The sequence below is a fragment of the Xenopus laevis genome, chromosome 9_10S, assembly GCF_017654675.1.
Source record: "Xenopus laevis strain J_2021 chromosome 9_10S, Xenopus_laevis_v10.1, whole genome shotgun sequence".
Taxonomy (NCBI): Eukaryota; Metazoa; Chordata; class Amphibia; order Anura; family Pipidae; genus Xenopus; species Xenopus laevis.
Window position 1 is genome coordinate 108,770,114 of NC_054388.1, and position 18,952 is coordinate 108,789,065.

At 43.4% G+C, this 18,952-nt stretch overlaps 1 protein-coding gene across 2 annotated transcripts; it reads right to left on the reverse strand.

Annotated features, from left to right (window-relative positions):
- Positions 1-253: 253 nt before the first annotated feature.
- Positions 254-14,427, reverse strand: kremen2.S (kringle containing transmembrane protein 2 S homeolog). Of its 2 annotated transcripts, NM_001088883.1 has the most exon segments (9): positions 347-1,380; positions 3,351-3,414; positions 4,971-5,090; positions 5,290-5,622; positions 5,732-5,885; positions 6,085-6,209; positions 7,913-8,004; positions 9,759-9,927; positions 13,064-13,276. In NM_001088883.1, coding segments are annotated over 9 exon segments (1,266 nt in total). In that variant the 5' UTR covers positions 13,137-13,276; the 3' UTR covers positions 347-1,244.
- Between the last annotated feature and the right edge of the window lie 4,525 nt (positions 14,428-18,952).

Here is an 18,952-nt window from a genome sequence, read left to right on the forward strand (position 1 = left end):
AAAAGAAATATAAAGCATCAAAATGTAAAACCATTCTATTGCACGTTTGCTGTTTCAATAAATTTTTTTCTAGTTTTCAAGATATTTTCTGTTTTTACGCTGTTAAAATAATAACATTTTGTTCATTTTTGTTAGGTGGACAAAATATTTTTTTTTCAGAAATAGAACCTATGTGTGATGGTTCTTTGCTTAGAACTGACCAGAGAAATGTCAGTTGACATCACAACATCACAAGACTTTTCTGGCAAAATCCTGATTTCTAATAAAATTTATTTTCAGCTCAAAGTAGTCAGTTTGCCAAGGGGGCGCAGTTGTTTATTATTTGATATATGTTTATGGGGCCAAGTTTTTACAAAATGTTTATTTTAATAGAGCACAATTTCCAGCATTGTTTTTTTTGCAACACAGGCAAAGAGCTGGCAATCAATTTGGTTGTCCATGATCGTTCCGTTCTGTAACTATACAGGTTCACTATTTGCCACAGTAAAGGAAGACAAGCCATGTGTTCCAGGTATTTTATTTTTGTGCCATGTTTGCTTTTTGGTGGCATCTCAAAAGCTTCTTTAAGCTCTGTTCTAACAATGTTTCTAGCTTTTAGACCATTGCTCCTTTGCTTTCTGTTCCAAGGTCTCGTACTTGGGGAGGTTTTTTTATAAGATACCTGCAACATTGTTGCCCTCATCTGTTTATCATGTAGGTATTTGCAATAAAATAAATAGTTTGTAGGCCACAAAGTTTTACCCTGGCTTCAACTTCCATTTTTTCAACTTTTGGTCTGCGCCATCTACATACTTGAAGTGTTTTGTTCTAAGAGCATTTATTAATACTGTACTCTAGAGAATGTTCCTCCTTCTTGTACAGACCTGAAGTGCATTGATCTATATTTTGCCTCTGCATTGCAGAGCTTGAGTCCATACTGTGTCCCTGTACTCTTAGGCTGATGCTTTGCGCTCTGCCTGGTTCCATCATCATAGTAATCCATGTTTGCTGAGCATTTCATTCCCTGCTACTGCTCATCCCTACTACTGCTAGATGCGTGGTTTGCAGTGTCCTTAATCTGCGGTGTCTTTGGTTCGTACAGGGTCTTTATCTTGCAGTGTATTTACCCATCTTATCGTCATGCGGGCCTTGCAGACTTCTTGTGGGAAAGGTGCAGAGAATGACCATGTAATGGCACCACATAGTGCTTGTATTAATGGCACAGAGCCATCACAAAGCTTATTGAGTTTACTCTAAATTCACCTTTATAACAGTGATTTCATGGATGACTGATTGACGCAGGTGAGGTCACCCATTCTTTCTTTCTTGTGTCTGTACAGCATGGAACAGGTTGTAGGCTGCACCATAGCACAAGGGTTTTTGGAACACCAAGATGGGTACCTAAGGGCCGCAGTAAACAAAAGTCAGTATTAGAAAAACACCATGAGAGGCAGGCAGGAACATAGCATGTACAGTAGATGATTTGGAAAGAATGCTCTCTGTTTGTAAAATAAAAGCACCTTCAGCCTTATGAATTTTTATGGTAACAGAACTCCTTGGTAACTTCTAACATCCTTATAATCCTTATAATTTACAGTAGGGGTATATTATCCATTATAATATACAAGTGATACTCAGAGTTCCCTGTATAACTCAGCCTGTAGCCTTGTGCCTTTATATGGTCACAGAACAACCCCTCAGTGACTTCTAATATCCTTATCATTTACAGTAGGGTGTACATTATCCCTTATAATACATGAGTGATACTCAGAGTTCCCTGTATAACTCAGCCTGTAGCCTTGTGCCTTTATATGGTCACAGAACAACCCCTCAGTGACTTCTAATATCCTTATCATTTACAGTAGGGGGTACATTATCCCTTATAATACATGAGTGATACTCAGAGTTCCCTGTATAACTCAGCCTGCAGCCTTTGCTTTTATATGGTCACAGAACCTCTCACTGACTTCTAATATCCTTATCATTTACAGTAGGGGGTACATTATCCCTTATAATACACAAGTGATACTCAGAGTTCCCTGTATAACTCAGCCTGCAGCCTTGTGCCTTTATATGGTCACAGAACAACCCGTCAGTGACTTCTAATATCCTTATCATTTACAGTAGGGGGTACATTATCCCTTATAATACATGAGTGATACTCTGAGTTCCCTGTATAACTCAGCCTGCAGCCTTGTGCCTTTATATGGTCACAGAACAACCCCTCAGTGACTTTTAATATCCTTATCATTTACAGTAGGGGGTACATTATCCCTTATAATACATGAGTGATACTCAGAGTTCCCTGTATAACTCAGCCTGCAGCCTTGTGCCTTTATATGGTCACAGAACAACCCCTCAGTGACTTTTAATATCCTTATCATTTACAGTCGGGGGTACATTATCCCTTATAACACATGAGTGATACTCAGAGTTCCCTGTATAACTCAGCCTGCAGCCTTGTGCCTTTATATGGTCACAGAACAACCCCTCAGTGACTTTTAATATCCTTATCATTTACAGTAGGGGGTACATTATCCCTTATAACACACAAGTGATACTCAGAGTTCCCTGTATAACTCAGCCTGCAGCCTTGTGCCTTTATATGGTCACAGAACAACCCCTCAGTGACTTTTAATATCCTTATCATTTACAGTAGGGGGTACATTATCCCTTATAACACACAAGTGATACTCAGAGTTCCCTGTATAACTCAGCCTGCAGCATTGTTCCTTTATAAGGTCACAGAACCCATCACTGACATCTAATAGTCAAGACTGTGAGTCATGTGGCATCACTAAACACCTTTTTATAAGGACATATTTTTCAGGTTATTTTAGCTCTTGGGTGTTATGTTATGAAGAATAATCCCCAAATGGCATCCCCTTCTGCCACCTTCTAGTAGTCAAATGAAAAATACCCTATACCACTTCAGTTCTTTACTACAGTAAAAAAAAAAAGGAGATAGAATAATATAGAATAATATTATGAGGGGTAAAAGCTGATTCTTAGGTGGCCATATACTGCCGACCTCAAAGGGTTCTGACCAGTGGAGGCCAAATGGATATTGTGTGATGGCCAAACACACATCAGGGGTGTACGTCTTCTTGTTCTATTCCTTCAGGCTGACAACTGACCAGTCACATAGCTTAGGAAGTGATAAAGAGCCATTGCTTCTCTCACTTTCTCATCTGCTGTTGCATCATGCACCTGTCAACAACCTTTCAACAAGGTGCATTGTCCCATCGATTACATTTTCAGTTTGGACACATCGACTATTCTTTTGCCTTTATACCCAGTGAAGAAATGTATTCACCACCATCCATTCAGTATCACAATCAGTTAAAAGTGCCCTTTTAGGATATTCTTACCTCCATATTATAATTCCAATGCAGACAGCTAGAAGCACCAGTGCAGCTGCCAGGAAGAGCAAGGCTGTCAAGAGAAAGACATGGTTACAACCTTGACTCCCACTTGTAAATTACAAGTACAAGCCAAGTGGAGTATCTGGTCATCCATGGACATAACTGACCCATTGCTGGGACTAAGGTTGCATTTTTTCCCAGAATTCTAGCGACACTGTGGATAGAACTGAATGATACGCTTGATGCAACTGTGCTGTGTCTACCTCAGTTGTGTCTCATTCACAAAAATACACAATTGCACATGCAAATCGGATGCAGATGCACCAAATATTTTTGAAGTCTGTCTTAATCATTTAAAAGTCTGCCTTTCATCATGTTCGGCTTGCAAATAACATCTGCCCTCGATCCTTTAGGTGCATCTGCGCTGCTGAAATTGACGCAGGGTGCTAAGGGAACCCTAGATGTACCACCTGGTCTGAAGGTGGCAGTAGCTCAAGTGTTCCCCTGCTTCAATAGGTACAGCAGCTCCCAGTTCAGAATGGAAGGCAGGAAGGACTGAGCGGCGCTGAGCACAACTATACAGAAAATATGACTCAAGTTCCTCCAGTATGTTATCAACTCACTGCGGGGGGAAAGCACGTTACTTATAAATTAAAAGCATGCACCGTGTCTCACTTAAACATTTATTACACTGAGACACTCTGCATGCTTTTAATTTATAAGTAATATGTGATATTGGACCCATGCACAGTTGACTGAAAGATTTACACTTTACACTGTTCCTATGATAAAAAGCACATGTTGCCCATTGCCTAATTTGGGCAAACACATGCATGAAGGACTGAAATTGATCTTGTTTGGCAACCCATATATAAATTAAATATTCTAGCATTTTAGAGCAGCTTAAGAGGACTACAACAATCTCCAGAAGCTTTATCCTTTATAAATACTTTTTCCAACCCTATTTTCCTAACCTCATCTTCCTTCTTTCCTCTCACACCACTCTCCATTATGTTCTTCTTGATCCCAATTCTTTCCTGACGATTTTATTATTTCTGTCTCCATCTTCTCTTTAACTGAATTGTTTTCACTTGTTTTTCCCCCTAAACGTCTCCATGATTATCTTCCTATCACTATGCTACAATTCCCACTCTTCTGTTGTTTTGTACCACTTTTACTCATTCTTCTCACCCCTATGTTCAACCAATATATTTTGGAGTAGGGTGCAGTTTACTCACACTTTGGGGCAAATTTATTAAGGGTCGTATAGCAAATTCCTGTTCTGTTTACTATGCATGTGATGCCCACTGGTCTGCCCATTAGGAAATATAATGGGCTTATGAAGGTCATGAAATAAAATCTTGTCTTATTGGGAACATTGAATAATACACATGAAGACCAGCATCATTAGTGTCACAAAACACAGACAGAAAAGGGCAGGGGGCTGAAAGTTGGAAGTGTCTCGATATTTTGTAGAAAACTTATTCCTAGTTTAGATCCTCTTCCTATACAAAGTGCTAAAAGTTTTTTTTCCATTTGTCTTGCTGTCTCACAAGTCAAGGTTCTTCCTTCCTGCAGTTACCTTTAGTATTCTTCCCTTGGTCTCAGTGATAATATGGCACTCACCTTTACTGGAAGCTGCATGCTCTGTACTATAATGTTCAAATGTACTGTTGGTGGACACCAAATAGAGTTCGTCAGATGTTTCTTTAGTAGGGGTGGAGTTGGTCAACTTATTTGGCAGTCCTGTATCAAAAACAATTTACCTTAAATTAAGCAGAACCTTGATTCCTCTTTTCTATGCCTTGTCTTACCCATACATGCCCATGCAGGTCTGTCACCACCACACCATACCCATAAACTATCTCCACACAAGAAAACATAAGCATAACATTTCTGTTACATTTGCTCTATATATTATATATATTTTGCAATTTGTACTTACCTCTATAAGTTATAGCATAACCAGGGCCACCAAACTCTTGGTCAGACTGGAAGTGAAACCAGAGGTGACCAGTTGGAAGTGTGACACTGCTAGGAGGTTTCTGTCCACCTTGAATCTTCATGAGCAAAGTACCACTTGCCCCATCCCTGACCTCTAAAATGTCCTTGGGGTCTGGAATCTGGAAGATGTGGAACTGTAGCTCAACAGCAGTACTGCCCGGAGAGAGTATATCCCATATACAGGAGACACCAGGACCATATTCCTCAGGGAAGTCCGGAGAGTACAGGACACCAGAGCAAGAAGTTAGGTTCTCATGACAAGCTCCAACCCATGCTGTAGAGAAAGAAGTAACAGATTGCATTCTTGCATATACCCTGATATGTGTTTTCCCATCCCACCACATGCATACACATTGTTTCTGGTCATTACTCTATATGCTTACCACTGTACACACTAATCTTCCCATCACCTCCACATATTTCATTGGGCTTTCCAAAGCAGTACTGGTCACACTGGGAGCTGCTGGTGGGCTGCAAGGTGCCTACGTCTGATGGATCGCCACAGAAACAGGCATATCCCGCCTCCACACCTGCATACTGACAAGATAATCAGTTTGACGGAAAGTCAAGCATGGGTCGTATCAGCCAGTACAAAGTGAAATTAACCTGAACAGATAAGTGACTTTCATGGTGGAATGAGTCTACAGTACAGTTTAGTTAGTAGCATGGGTTGTATAATGATCAGTGGCCATTGGTCATGGAATATTACTTAAATATTTGGAAGCTTCTTATATACCTGGTAGCCCTTAGTACGACAGTATCTGATGCAGGCCTGGACAGTAAGCTTGGAGGACGTTCCACTCGCCCCACTGAGTGCAGGAGGGGTGCCAAAATCTAGAAAGCAGCCAAGGTATCCAGGCACTGAAGGTATGAGACAAAAGCTGGTGTTTTTAGACATTCACCTTTCAGTACTGCATGGTACAACATTTGTATATTTTAATACTTTAGAGACAACATGGAACTCTATTTCAAATCAACCAACATACTGACTTTCCCATGTGACAGGGGCATGCATTTGGATTTACACTTACTGTGGCATGATGGGAAATCACAATGTCATAACAATTACTAGGTCATGATGGGATATCACAGTGGCATGAGTCTGTATTGGCAATTGCTGGAGCAGGAATTTGGATTTACACTTACTGTGGCATGATGGGATATCACAGGGGCATGAGTCTGGATTGGCACTTACTGGGGCATGATGGGATATCACAGGGGCATGAGTCTGGATTGGCACTTACTGGGGTACGATGGGATATCACAAGGACATGAGTCTGGATTGGCACTTACTGGGACATGATGGGATATCACAGGGGCATGAGTCTGGATTGGCACTTACTGGGGCATGATGGGATATCACAGGGGCATGAGTCTGTATTGGCACTTACTGTGGCATGATGGGATATCGCAGGGACATGAGTCTGGATTGGCACTTACTGGGGCATGATGGGATATCACAGGGGCATGAGTCTGTATTGGCACTTACTGTGGCATGATGGGGTATCACAGGGGCATGAGTCTGGATTGACACTTACTGGGGTATGATGGGATATCACAGGGGCATGAGTCTGGATTGGCACTTACTGGGGTATGATGAGATATCACAGGGGCATGAGTCTGGATTGGCACTTACTGGGGCATGATGGTAAATCACAGGTGCATGAGTTTGGATTAACTGTTACTGGGGCATGATGGGATATCACAGGTGCATGAGTTTGGATTAACTGTTACTGTGGCATGATGGGATATCACAGTGGCATGAGTCTATATTGGCAATTACTGGAGCAGGAATTTGGATTTACACTTACTGTGGCATGATGGGATATCACAGGGGCATGAGTCTAGATTGGCACTTACTGGGGCACAAGTCTGGATTGGTACTTACTGGGGCACGATGGGATATCACAGGGGCATGAGTCTGAATTGGCATTTACTGGGGCACGATGGGATATCACAGGGACATGAGTCTGGATTGGTACTTACTGTGGTATGATGGGATATCACAGGGACATGAGTCTAGATTGGCACTTACTGGGGCACAAGTCTGGATTGGTACTTACTGGGGCACGATGGGATATCACAGGGGCATGAATCTGGATTGGCACTTACTGGGGCATGATGGTATATCACAGGGGCATGAGTTTGGATTGGCACTTATTGGGACATGAGTTTGGGTTAACACTTACTGGGGCATGATGGTATATCACAGGGACATGAGTCTGGATATCACAGGGACATGAGTCTGAATTGGCACTTACTGGGGCATCATAGTATATCACAGGGGCATGAATCTGGATTGGCACTTACTTGGGCATGATGGTATATCACAGGGGCATGAGTTTGGATTGGCACTTACTGGGACATGAATTTGAGTTAACACTTACTGTGGCATGATGGGATATCATAGGGGCATGAGTCTGGATTGGCACTTACTGTGGCATGATTTGATATCACAGGGGCATGAGTCTGGATTGGCACTTACTGGGGCATGAGTTTTGGATTGTTACTTAATGTGGCATGAGGGGGATATCACAGGGGCATGAGTTTGGATTGGCACTTACTGTGGCATGATGGGATATCACAGTACTTCCAGTAAATGCCTTCTTCATTCTCTGACACGTAGCACCAAGGCTGGACATCCGCATCAGGATTTCTATGCAGGAGTATATAAAATAAAGATAATATAAAAATACTGAGGGTAAAAAACAAGATTTGTGCCAATAGCTTGCACTATGTTTCAGTAAAATGAACGGGACTGGTCCGCCACTTTGATGTCACAGTTCCACTCTCAATGTCACCAGCCCACCCCCAACGTCATCAGCCCCACTCCCTTAGTCCAGCTTTTGCTGCTGGCAACCCTATTGTAACCTTAAGGGGGCAGCTGGAAACAACTGTATCATGCCATGAGTATAATTTTCTCCAGCTAGTTCTGCCTGGCAATGTGATCCAAGTATTGGTCAGAGGGTGAGACAAGCAAATATTTAGAGTAAATCCCTAATCACCAATGACAACCTAAACCAGGAAATTATAAGTGTAGAAAGTGAATTTCTTTTACCAAAAAACTGGTTTCTCTCAAGAGACCTTGAAACCCATCTTGTTAATTGTTTTAACTCATAATTCTGCTTCCTCTGCTAGGGCCCTTTGCCACAACTTAATTAGTTCACTCTCACACTCCATCGGCCTCACATGTTTAAGTCACAGAGCTTCCCCTTTCCTTTCTATATCACTTTGCTTATGCTATAGCTAGCCACAATAACAGGGAACCACAACTTGCACCTGGGTAAGAAATTCAGAGAGATTAGATTCCCTTAACCAGGACATGGGTTCTAGTGGGGCTAATGTGAATATGAACTGGTACCCGAGTACTGGTAGTTTACTACCTACTCCTCAAACAGAGACTCTGTAAAACCAGGAAATTAGACAGGAAGTTGTTTAGTGCCAATAACGAACACCATAAATATTTCATTATTAAAACAATAATTTAGCTATTCATTAAGCTTGTGCTAAAAAAAGGGTGTGTGTGTACCGTTGATGAACACCAATAGGCCCTTTTACCAATGGTGGTGGCACAAATGCAGAAGGAGGCAATCGTGCCTGTGCCATTAGAAGGTGCAAGCTACCCATAGAGGGCATCACTTACAGGCTCAAGGGTGCCCTGTACTCAAACTGCAATAAACAAGCGTTAAAGGGGAGCTATCACCAAATTGAAAATTTAATTTAAGCTTCATCACACTGAAATAGGAAAAGCTCAAAATTGTGTAACTTTAGGACTGCTTATGCCTAGAAGATGTATTAGAGCTCACTATAGAAATTGTGTCTCTCTGCATGCAGGATTTGTGTCAGAGGCAGTTATTTTGTTTAAGCAAGAACAGTTGAGTGAGCTAATGCATCTTCTAGACTAGTGATACCCAACCAGCGGCTTGCGAGCAACATGTTGCTCACCATCCCCTTGGATGTTGCAACAAGTGGCCTCAAAGCAGGTGCTTAATTTTGAATTCCTACACAGAGAGAAAGTGAAGAGAAACAGATGCGAACAGTGAAGAGTAACTTGATTATTTCAAAAACAGTACATATTTTTTTTATTGATTATAGTTCTGGTTTCTTATTTCAGTATGATAAAGCTTCTTTTACATTTTCATGGTAGTTCCCTTTAGCTACAAATTACCCTGTTTTGTGTGCCTACTGGTGCAAGTCAAGGGGTTTTCTAGGGTCACCTGTGTGATGCCACCTCCCAGTCCTGTATGCAGCACTGATTACAGAGTGTGGTACAGTTTATTCATAGTGGAAGCTCATGTATATACAGTATATTACTCCCCTTCATTATGGTCAGAGAGCGAGCAGAGGTAAAGACGTTGATCTAGCACATGTAACATGGAAAGAAGATTTCAAAGTTCTTCCGCACTTTACCGGCAATAGTTGTGGTTGCCCAGCCCTAGCTCCCCATCAGGATCAGACTGAGCATTGTACAAGTGCTGTGTGGTCTGGTTCCAGTACAGACAAGGTGTTCCCTCGGGTCCCGCCTGGCTCACTGTCCCTCGGTAGTCTCTCCCATTCACCGTGAAGCATTCGGACAGCTCTAATAGTTTAGGGGGAAAAGCAGTAGATATAATTGAATGTGATATATGAATAGTGATGGACAAATCTGACCAGTTTTGCTTCATTGGAAATTTGCAGAACAGCAGCAAATTTGCTAAATGCATTGAAGTCTATGGGCCACAAAATTTTTTCACCCATTGGAGTCTACGGTATTGTTTTTCATGGGGAAACCTGGTGAAAATTTTTGCTCATCGCTATAAAGGAACAATAGCCAGATGCTGGTGGTGGTGTTTGACCATAGAACTATATCTACTCAACCCTACTCCAAGAATGGTTGGTTCTCTTTTGGAGCCTTTTTGGTACTACCTCAAATAATTATTGTAGATGTGGACCAAGCAAGCCACCCAGCTATCAATGTCTAAGTGGACCATCACTTTATAGGCTTCTGGAGCTCTTCGTTGAAAGAAGAAAAAAGATTAGTCTTCCTGAAAGAAGACTGACAGCAGCCCAGAGGCTTCAAAGAAGTGCAGATTGGAGTTCTAATGATGATCCCTTGTTGCTGTAGGTCCCAGCAACGTCTGCTTAGAGAACTTAGTAGAGAAGAAAACCAGATGCGTTAACACCCTGGGGACATTCCCTTGCTCTTCATACAGCGTCATGTCATTGAGTTCTGGAATTTCCTTGCCCTGCCTCAAACAACAAAAGGGCAGATAAGTGCATTAACTCAATGACAGGTTAGAAACAGCTGCCAATTAACAATAACGTATGGCATAGTTCCTTTGACGATGTCAGTACAAGATGTACCCTTAAGGGCAACACCTGCTTAGTGGGAGAGAGCCATCTGCAGCATACAGAGAAGTCTTTGGGTAAACACGGTGTACCTTTCAGGTGGGTCTGTATGGGATCCCTGTGCAATATATTGATGATATATAAATGGTTGCAACCTTCCACTACCAAGAACACAGCTAAGTGAGTTTTGTTTTGCTGTGCCAGCTTGCATATAATAACGAGATGAATGGTACTGAAATGTTGTGTGTACTTTGGCTTGTACCTGCATTGCTTGTGTTTATTTGCATTACCTCTCCCATGCCTGTTCTTCATGGGCACTAGTTTTGGGAGGGGAGATTCCACGATACTGTAAATACACTTTGGAGGGGAAACTTTAGGAAGATCTTCTGCCTTGTGGGTGACCATTGCAATAACATGGGTTAAAGCACAGACTCCCAAACTGCCTGACTAGAGGGATTTCAAAGCAATGGATAGGATGGCCCACTCTAAAGCCTGTCATGGTAAAATTTTGGCCAGGGTATCCCTGGAACTATAGCAAGGTGACTGTAACCCCGATGTTTCTATATATCTGTAACCTTGTTATGAGCTAAGGGGGCCCAGCCTAAAGGCCAGTTATGTTGAGATTTGGAGTAAGTGCTTATTTGTACCCTGGGTACCCCTGGAACTATAGCAGGGTGACTGTTACCCCAATGTTTCTATATATCTGTAACCTTGTTATGAGCTAAGGGGGCCCAGCCTGAAGGTCAGTTAGGGGGAGATTTGGGGTGAGTGTTTATTTGTGCCCTGGGTACCCCTGGAACTATAGCAGGGTGACTGTTACCCCAATGTTTCTATATATCTGTAACCTTGTTATGAGCTAAGGGGGCCCAGCCTGAAGGTCAGTTAGGGGGAGATTTGGGGTGAGTGCTTATTTGTACCCTGGGTACCCCTGGAACTATAGCAGGGTGTCTGTTACCCCAATGTTTCTATATATCTGTAACCTTGTTATGAGCTAAGGGGGCCCAGCCTGAAGGTCAGTTAGGGGGAGATTTGGGGTGAGTGCTTATTTGTACCCTGGGTACCCCTGGAACTATAGCAGGGTGACACCCCAATGTTTCTATATATCTGTAACCTTGTTATGAGCTAAGGGGGCCCAGCCTGAAGGTCAGTTAGGGGGAGATTTGGGGTGAGTGCTTATTTGTGCCCTGGGTACCCCTGGAACTATAGCAGGGTGATTGTTACCCCAATGTTTCTATATATCTGTAACCTTGTTATGAGCTAAGGGGGCCCAGTCTGAAGGCCAGTTAGGGGGAGATTTGAGGAATTTTTGGTACATAGCCAAGATAAGAAACATAAAGTCTCCTGTATATAAGAACTGTTATGTGCATAGCCCTAAATATTTATCACTCACAATTCCCGGCCTCTGCAAAAGAGCACTTCAACTTGTGCCCAATTTACCTATATGGGTGCAGATTAGCCTCGGTGATAACCGTGCTGTTTTTTACTCAACAGAGAAAACTCAGGCATAAAAATGCTCGTAATCATGTTATGTGCTATTGCCCGAGTAGAGCAAAAAACGGCTGGTGAATGTTGCACCACTGTGATACCCAATGTTGCTGCCACTGGGGGTTTCTTTGCACACAGAAGTGCTGCTCTGGGAGACTCTAAGATCCCGTGTGTTCATAATCCAATCTGCAGCCCTCCAGCTTTATGGAGCTCAAACTCCCAGCAGTTTGTGACGGCCTATGGTTGCCTGTTGGATATCCCTGATATAAAGTGTGACTGTATCAGACCATTGAACCCTGAGAAGTGATAAATCTGCGGAGCTCCTTCCCCACTGCCTACAGGTGCTGCTCTGCAGGGTCCCAGCTTGCACTCCCTCCTGCACCCTGAGACGCCCCAACTCCTTCCCCTCATTCACTTCAAAGGAAAACACTTCAAAGGGACAGACAGCTGCTCCCCACCACCCCCTGGAATAAAGAGACCCACATCATCCCAGCAAGAATCCCACTTCAAAGGAGATCCCTGGGAATGAGGCCCACCCGCCCCAACACGCAGCCGCCCAGTGAGAGAGAACAGGAGACCCTGGGGCAGGAATGAGGGGAGTGGGCATGTATGTATGTGGTTACACCGAAACTGCTGGGCAAGTTTAACCCTCGATTAGCTGAATGGGCCGCTGTAAAAAGCTTTACGTGATGGGTACTGTTTTGGATTTCTGCTCAAACCACTACTAGGGGGTGCTGGGAGTTGTAGTTCAGAGCAGCTAATCAGAGGCTATTGATCATGTTGTTATTTTTATTTCATTAGGCGGCACAATCCAATATTGTGTGTTGTAATTAAAACTAAACCGTGTCCCCTATTTGCAGAGTCCTGAACCCACCATACCAGTGCCCTCATACCCTTCTTACCTGGATGCGCGACCTCTGATCTCACGTACAGGACAATGTCCAGCAGCAACAACCACAGCATCTCCACCAACATTGTCGGGAGTCAGCGACCCCTTAGGGCCAGGAAAACATTTTCCCCAGGAAATAATAAGATCCTCACATGAAGACGTGCTGGAATAGGTTGAGAGTGGAGGGACCCTGAGCTCAGAGCACGAGACAGACAGCAATGTGTCCTGCCAGACAGACTGAGCTCCCTGAAGTCTCATCACTGTTTGTGTGTTTATCATTTCTGGGAGGAGACAACCTAAAGGCATCTCATGTTACTACCTGTCCTCCCTACCTGCAGGGAGCTGCCCTCCTCCTCTCTGAGGAGTTGTCTTTGACTTTCCTTGCCTTTTCATAGGGATTTTGATTTACCAGTACCTCCATAAATCTGTCTCTCCTGTGTACCCCTATAGAGCCGTCTCTCCTGTGTACCCCCATAGTGCCATCTCTCCTGTGTACTCCTATTGTGCTGTTTCTCTTGTGTACCCCCATAGTGCCGTCTCTTCTGTGTACCCCCATAGTGCTGTCTCTCCTGTGTACCCCCACAGTGCATTCTCTCCTGTGTACCCCAATTGTGCTGTCTCTCCTGTGTACCCCTATAGTGCCGCCTCTTCTGTGTACCCCTATAGTGCTGTATCTCCTGTGTACCCCCATAGTGCTGTCTCTCCCGTGTACCCATATAGGGCTGTCTCTTCCATGTACCCAGGAGGAGGGGCAATTTCTAATGTTTTGCTTTATGCTCAGCAAGCTGCAACTGGTGCAGATGGCAAAACACCACATTCACTTGTGCCATTCCCCTTTAAGCTGTCTTTTCTGCAAAGTCGTCTCTGGGGGGAGGTAACAAATTGGGTCAGGTGTCCTGCATCTAATTCTTGAAAAGGACAGTGGGAGGGTTAGCATTAAATCACTGCTTATTGACTCCTCCATCAACTTACCCACCTGCACTGGACAGTTTGCCCCAGGCCCCTCAACCACTTAGGATGGCCCTGCTCTTCTGTGCACCCACATACATCTCTCTCTCCTGCTCCTTCTGCCTAAGTGATGTCACGTGTGGCTACTGTCTCCTTTCCCTCTCCTGTGTGCCTTCAGAGGGCTGTCTCTCCTTTTTTCCTTCCAAAAGCCATATACCCAGTGTGCCCACAAACAAGGTGAGGCCTACCTCCTCTATCCCCATAAACATCTCCTTCAGAACTCTGATAGCAGCTCCCTCCATCCTATGGCAGCTTGGAGCTTGGAAACATAAGGGGCAATAAACTTCATTAAATCCCATAGGAAGTTGGTACTCCTGGGTTCCTTTTGGAGCATTACCTGGAAACCTGTCTCCATTTTTTCCCAGGGAGTGGAGGTCAACCCACAACTCCTTGAATTAAAATGGACCCGGTCTCCTGGTTGCAAGGCATTTGCAATTCAGAGCAGCTCACTCCCCATAGGAAAACAATAGGTAAATACATTTCCTACAAGGACTATAAAAGGGGAGGAGTGAGTACTTACATTCACTTGCAGGTTCAAAGCAAAATGCGGGAAGGAAGGAAAAAGCCCCTTTTCACATTTCCACCACTAATTGTATCAAGCCCTAAGATCTCTGTTTCAACCGGCCTTTAATCCAGCTGTGCATGACTGCTCTCTGGTCTGTAGTAACTGCCGACCTGCACCTCTCTCTGCAACTTTGCCCCCAGGCACCAGCATCTTCTCAGGGTCACTGGTAGGACATCAGCTTTGTGCTCTTGTGCCACCTGGAGTTTCATTTTATTGTACAAACTGTGGCATTCCTACAATTATGTGGTGTCACCCTGCCTTCAGAATGGACCCCTTAGCTCATAACAAGGTTACAGATATATAGAAACATTGGGGTAACAGTCATCCTACTATAGTTCCAGGCGTACCCAGGGTACAAATAAGCACTCACCCCAAATCTCCCCCTAACTGACCTTCAGACTGGGCCCCCTTAGCTCATAACAAGGTTACAGATATATAGAAACATTGGGGTAACAGTCACCCTGCTATAGTTCCAGGGGTACCCAGGGTACAAAAATAAGCACTCACCCCAAATCTCAACCTAACTGGCCTTCAGGCTGGGCCCCCTTAGCTCATAACAAGGTTACAGATATATAGAAACATTGGGGTGTCACCCTGCTATAGTTCCAGAGGTACCCAGGGTACAAATAAGCACTCACCCCAAATCTCCCCCTAACTGACCTTCAGACTGGACCCCCTTAGCTCATAACAAGGTTACAGATATATAGAAACATTAGGGTGTCACCCTGCTATAGTTCCAGGGGTACCCAGGGCACAAATAACCACTCACCCCAAATCTCCCCCTAACTGACCTTCAGGCTGGCCCCCCTTAGCTCATAACAAGGTTACAGATATATAGAAATATTGGGGTAACAGTCACCCTGCTATAGTTCCAGGGGAACCCGGGGCACAAATAAGCATTCACCCCAAATCTCCCCCTAACTGACATTCTGGCTAGGCTTCCTTAGCTCACAACCCTGATAAACCTTATTTTACCATTTTCCTTGGCTTCTTTCAGTAGAACTTTAATTCTGTACTCCAAGTCATACAGATCTTGCTGCACAGCAAAGGAATGTGGCCGCACCCTGCCTGGGATTAGTTAGGGATGTGATGAGATATTAATTTGTGCTTAATTAGCATGGAATAGTGTGCACATGTAGCATACAATTAAATTAATTTACATAATTACTCACAGATACTTTACAATTTGCTGCATAATACGACATCTCTCATCAGATACGGCAATTCTTCCCTTTTACAAGGTCCCATCTAAAATATAGAGCGCTATTTTGGGTTTCAGTGTTCAAGAGTCTAAAACAGAGAAAGTCTAGAGATGAACAGCTAATGAAAGGATTCAGGAGAAAAGGCTAATCAAGTTAGCGTGCATCCCAAGCCTAACTTTGTCATCATCAGAAGTGCTTTATGTTGTGCTGAGACCAGGACTGTTGAGCTGGACGTCAAGGATTGAATGTGGCTTTGCAAGAGACTGCCATAGCACCCGCCTTCAGGAGACTCCTGGGTTAGGAAGGGTTATACAGAGAGTTGAAGTACCAGGATTATATTATTAGGTGGTGCAGGCAAAACAGATTCCTCTACAAGGGTGTTGTCATGGTGTGTGGTGGAACTTCATGGACTCTAACATTAACTAATGAACATTTCCAGTAGTAAGTGTGATACATGTGATGATTCATGGAAGGTCTTGCCAATCCCAAACCATCCTGCGGCCAACAATACATACTATAATCCAACTCAAGATCCAAAACGAATATCTGATTATCTGTGGCTTACCCATACAATGACTCTACGTGCAGGTGTTCAAGATGCTTGACTTCCAAGACTTAAGCTGGCTCTTTTTTTTTGCACTTCTGAGCTAGTTTGGGCAGGTTTATATCAGTCAGAGTTTTTAACAATCTTTCATCCTTGGTTACATTAATTTACCTCTGACAAAGGAAACAAAGTTCTAATGGGGCATTTTCACTGCTGGTATATCTCAGATGGTGGAGAAACACCCTAAACCTTTACTGCCAACTTTTCCAGAAAGGGAGAAGCATTACATTGCAAGTGGTGGTTTTTCAGTCCTTTTCATCCTTTGGCCGTCAGGAATTGCCAACGAAAGCTGATAGTAGGGCAACGATTCATCTTGATGACCATAAATCAAAACTCAGCTCCATCATAAACGCAGCTTCAGCTCCATCATAAGTGATCTTGGCCTATATTAGTCACCTTTGATCAACTGTGGTCACAATACGGAATAGATTTATGGGGGAAACTAGATATAAACAGAATGTTCTGCTTGTTTGTGACTTGGTCCCCCCAACCAAGGCTGAGCCAATCATATGGTCTCTGTGGCAATGTTTTTATCACATTGCAGGCCTAAGGTGATCCACTGGGAGTGGACCACATCAATATGCCAATGTGGCCCTTGTCTGATGGAATTTTCTATCTTGGCAGGATAGATACCTGGGTGATTTTCAGCCAGATATAGGTCAACCTACTCAACTTCCATTGGCTTGCGTATGGCAGCTTAATGCTGTGCCTATGGCAGAACCAGTGGTGAAGAGCAGAAGCAAATGTTTTTAAGTGATGGGCAGCCGTGCCAATGTTATGAAATGTTACACAACTCTCCTTTTAAGAAAGATTCTCACTGGTGACTGTTCAGAGATCTGTAATCCCATGGGGAGACAGCTGACGTATTACAATGAATTTCATGGCAGACACAGAGGTGCCGCACTCAATTCAGTGGCTGACTGACAATGCCTGGGGCTGTGAAACATCGGTGTCAGGGTCATTCCCACTATAAACTTTCAATTACAGAGTCAGTGCATCACACATTCTCAGCAACACTTTCAGTGCTCGAGTGTTTCCTTTCGACACCACAAAAATATCTATCACGTATTACAAGAAGCTGATGTACAGAATGCTGGGAGATGTCAGGATTACACTGGAATTCCGTAAATTTCATAAAGGAAAAAATTGAGATGATCAGAGAAGACCTACATTACTTCAAATACAGTAAAGGAACCAAGGAGGGGTGGGCACGGATGCAGACTTAATCTGTGCGCCTGGAATCAGCGCCAGCTTCTGGAGGGCCCCAAGGGGGTGCACCTCCGGTAGTTTCGCCCTTGTTTAAATAATAAAACTTGGGCTCATTTATGAACATAGGATAATGGGCAAAGTTTCCCAAGCAACATAGGGCACCACCACTTGCATTCAATGCACCATTACAGATGCATTCACTTTAGTAAATACTCACTAGTTGCAGGGCCAGATTTACATAGCAGGCACCCCTAGGCCCGCTGCCGTTCATCGCCCCATCTACTTTTTGGCATTGGGTTCTGGGGATTGGTGCACAGGAAATTTTAAAAACGATTGTATCTCCTGTGAATCTCCAGTGTTTCCTAACCAATACGGGTGTGGCTTGGTGGCATGCCTCCCCCCTAAAATTCTGCCGCCCCAGGCCGGGGCCTTTCAAAAAATTTGGGCCTGGCTAGTTGTGAAATGTTTCTCCTTTGCATTTGAATGATGACCATTTCAGGATGTGGCATTAATAACAGATTTAGTATCCATGTGGGCCGTAGCCTTGTTGTAGCTTTTGAAACAGCCCGCAAAGGTAACCTTGGAATTGTTGCGAGGTGCAGGCAGGGGTTCCGTTTCATCAGCATGTGAATTTGAATGGACAGTTGCAAAAGAAAATTTTGGGTACTTTTGGCCACAAATTTTTACCTGCCCATGCTCTGACCCCTTTCACCTAGGCACATGGTGACAATGAGAAATTTGGGATGTTGGAGACCAGAGTTCTTTACCACTTTCAACTGGATAAGGAAATTTGAACTCCTGGGGACATTCCTGCCCTCCCATCCACAAAACAGAAACTATTCCAAATATTTTATTCATGTCTGAAAAATGCGTAAGTCCTGTGGAATTCCCTCTTACCCCGGCAGCTTCTATTTTGTTGATATCTATATATATATATATATATATATATATATATATATATATATATATATATATATATATATATATATATATATATATATATATATATATATATATATATGTTACCTGGTGCAGTCTGTCTAGAACAGTGCCTATACGAGGGTCTGGTAACCTGCAGCTTTCCAATGGACTAACGACACGAGCACCCTCCGACAGTCTGAGGGTAATTATATTTCTGTACATCCAGACTGCTGTAGTTGGTGCATTTCTGTATTAAACACACACACTGTCCTTGCATGGAAGAGACATCCTCCTCTACTTATCTACTGGAGAATCAATCTTGTGCGCCAGCACGTTCCTCTCATCTTTCAACCACCATCTCTTTTCTTACACTTCAGCCTTTTAATCTTTTTT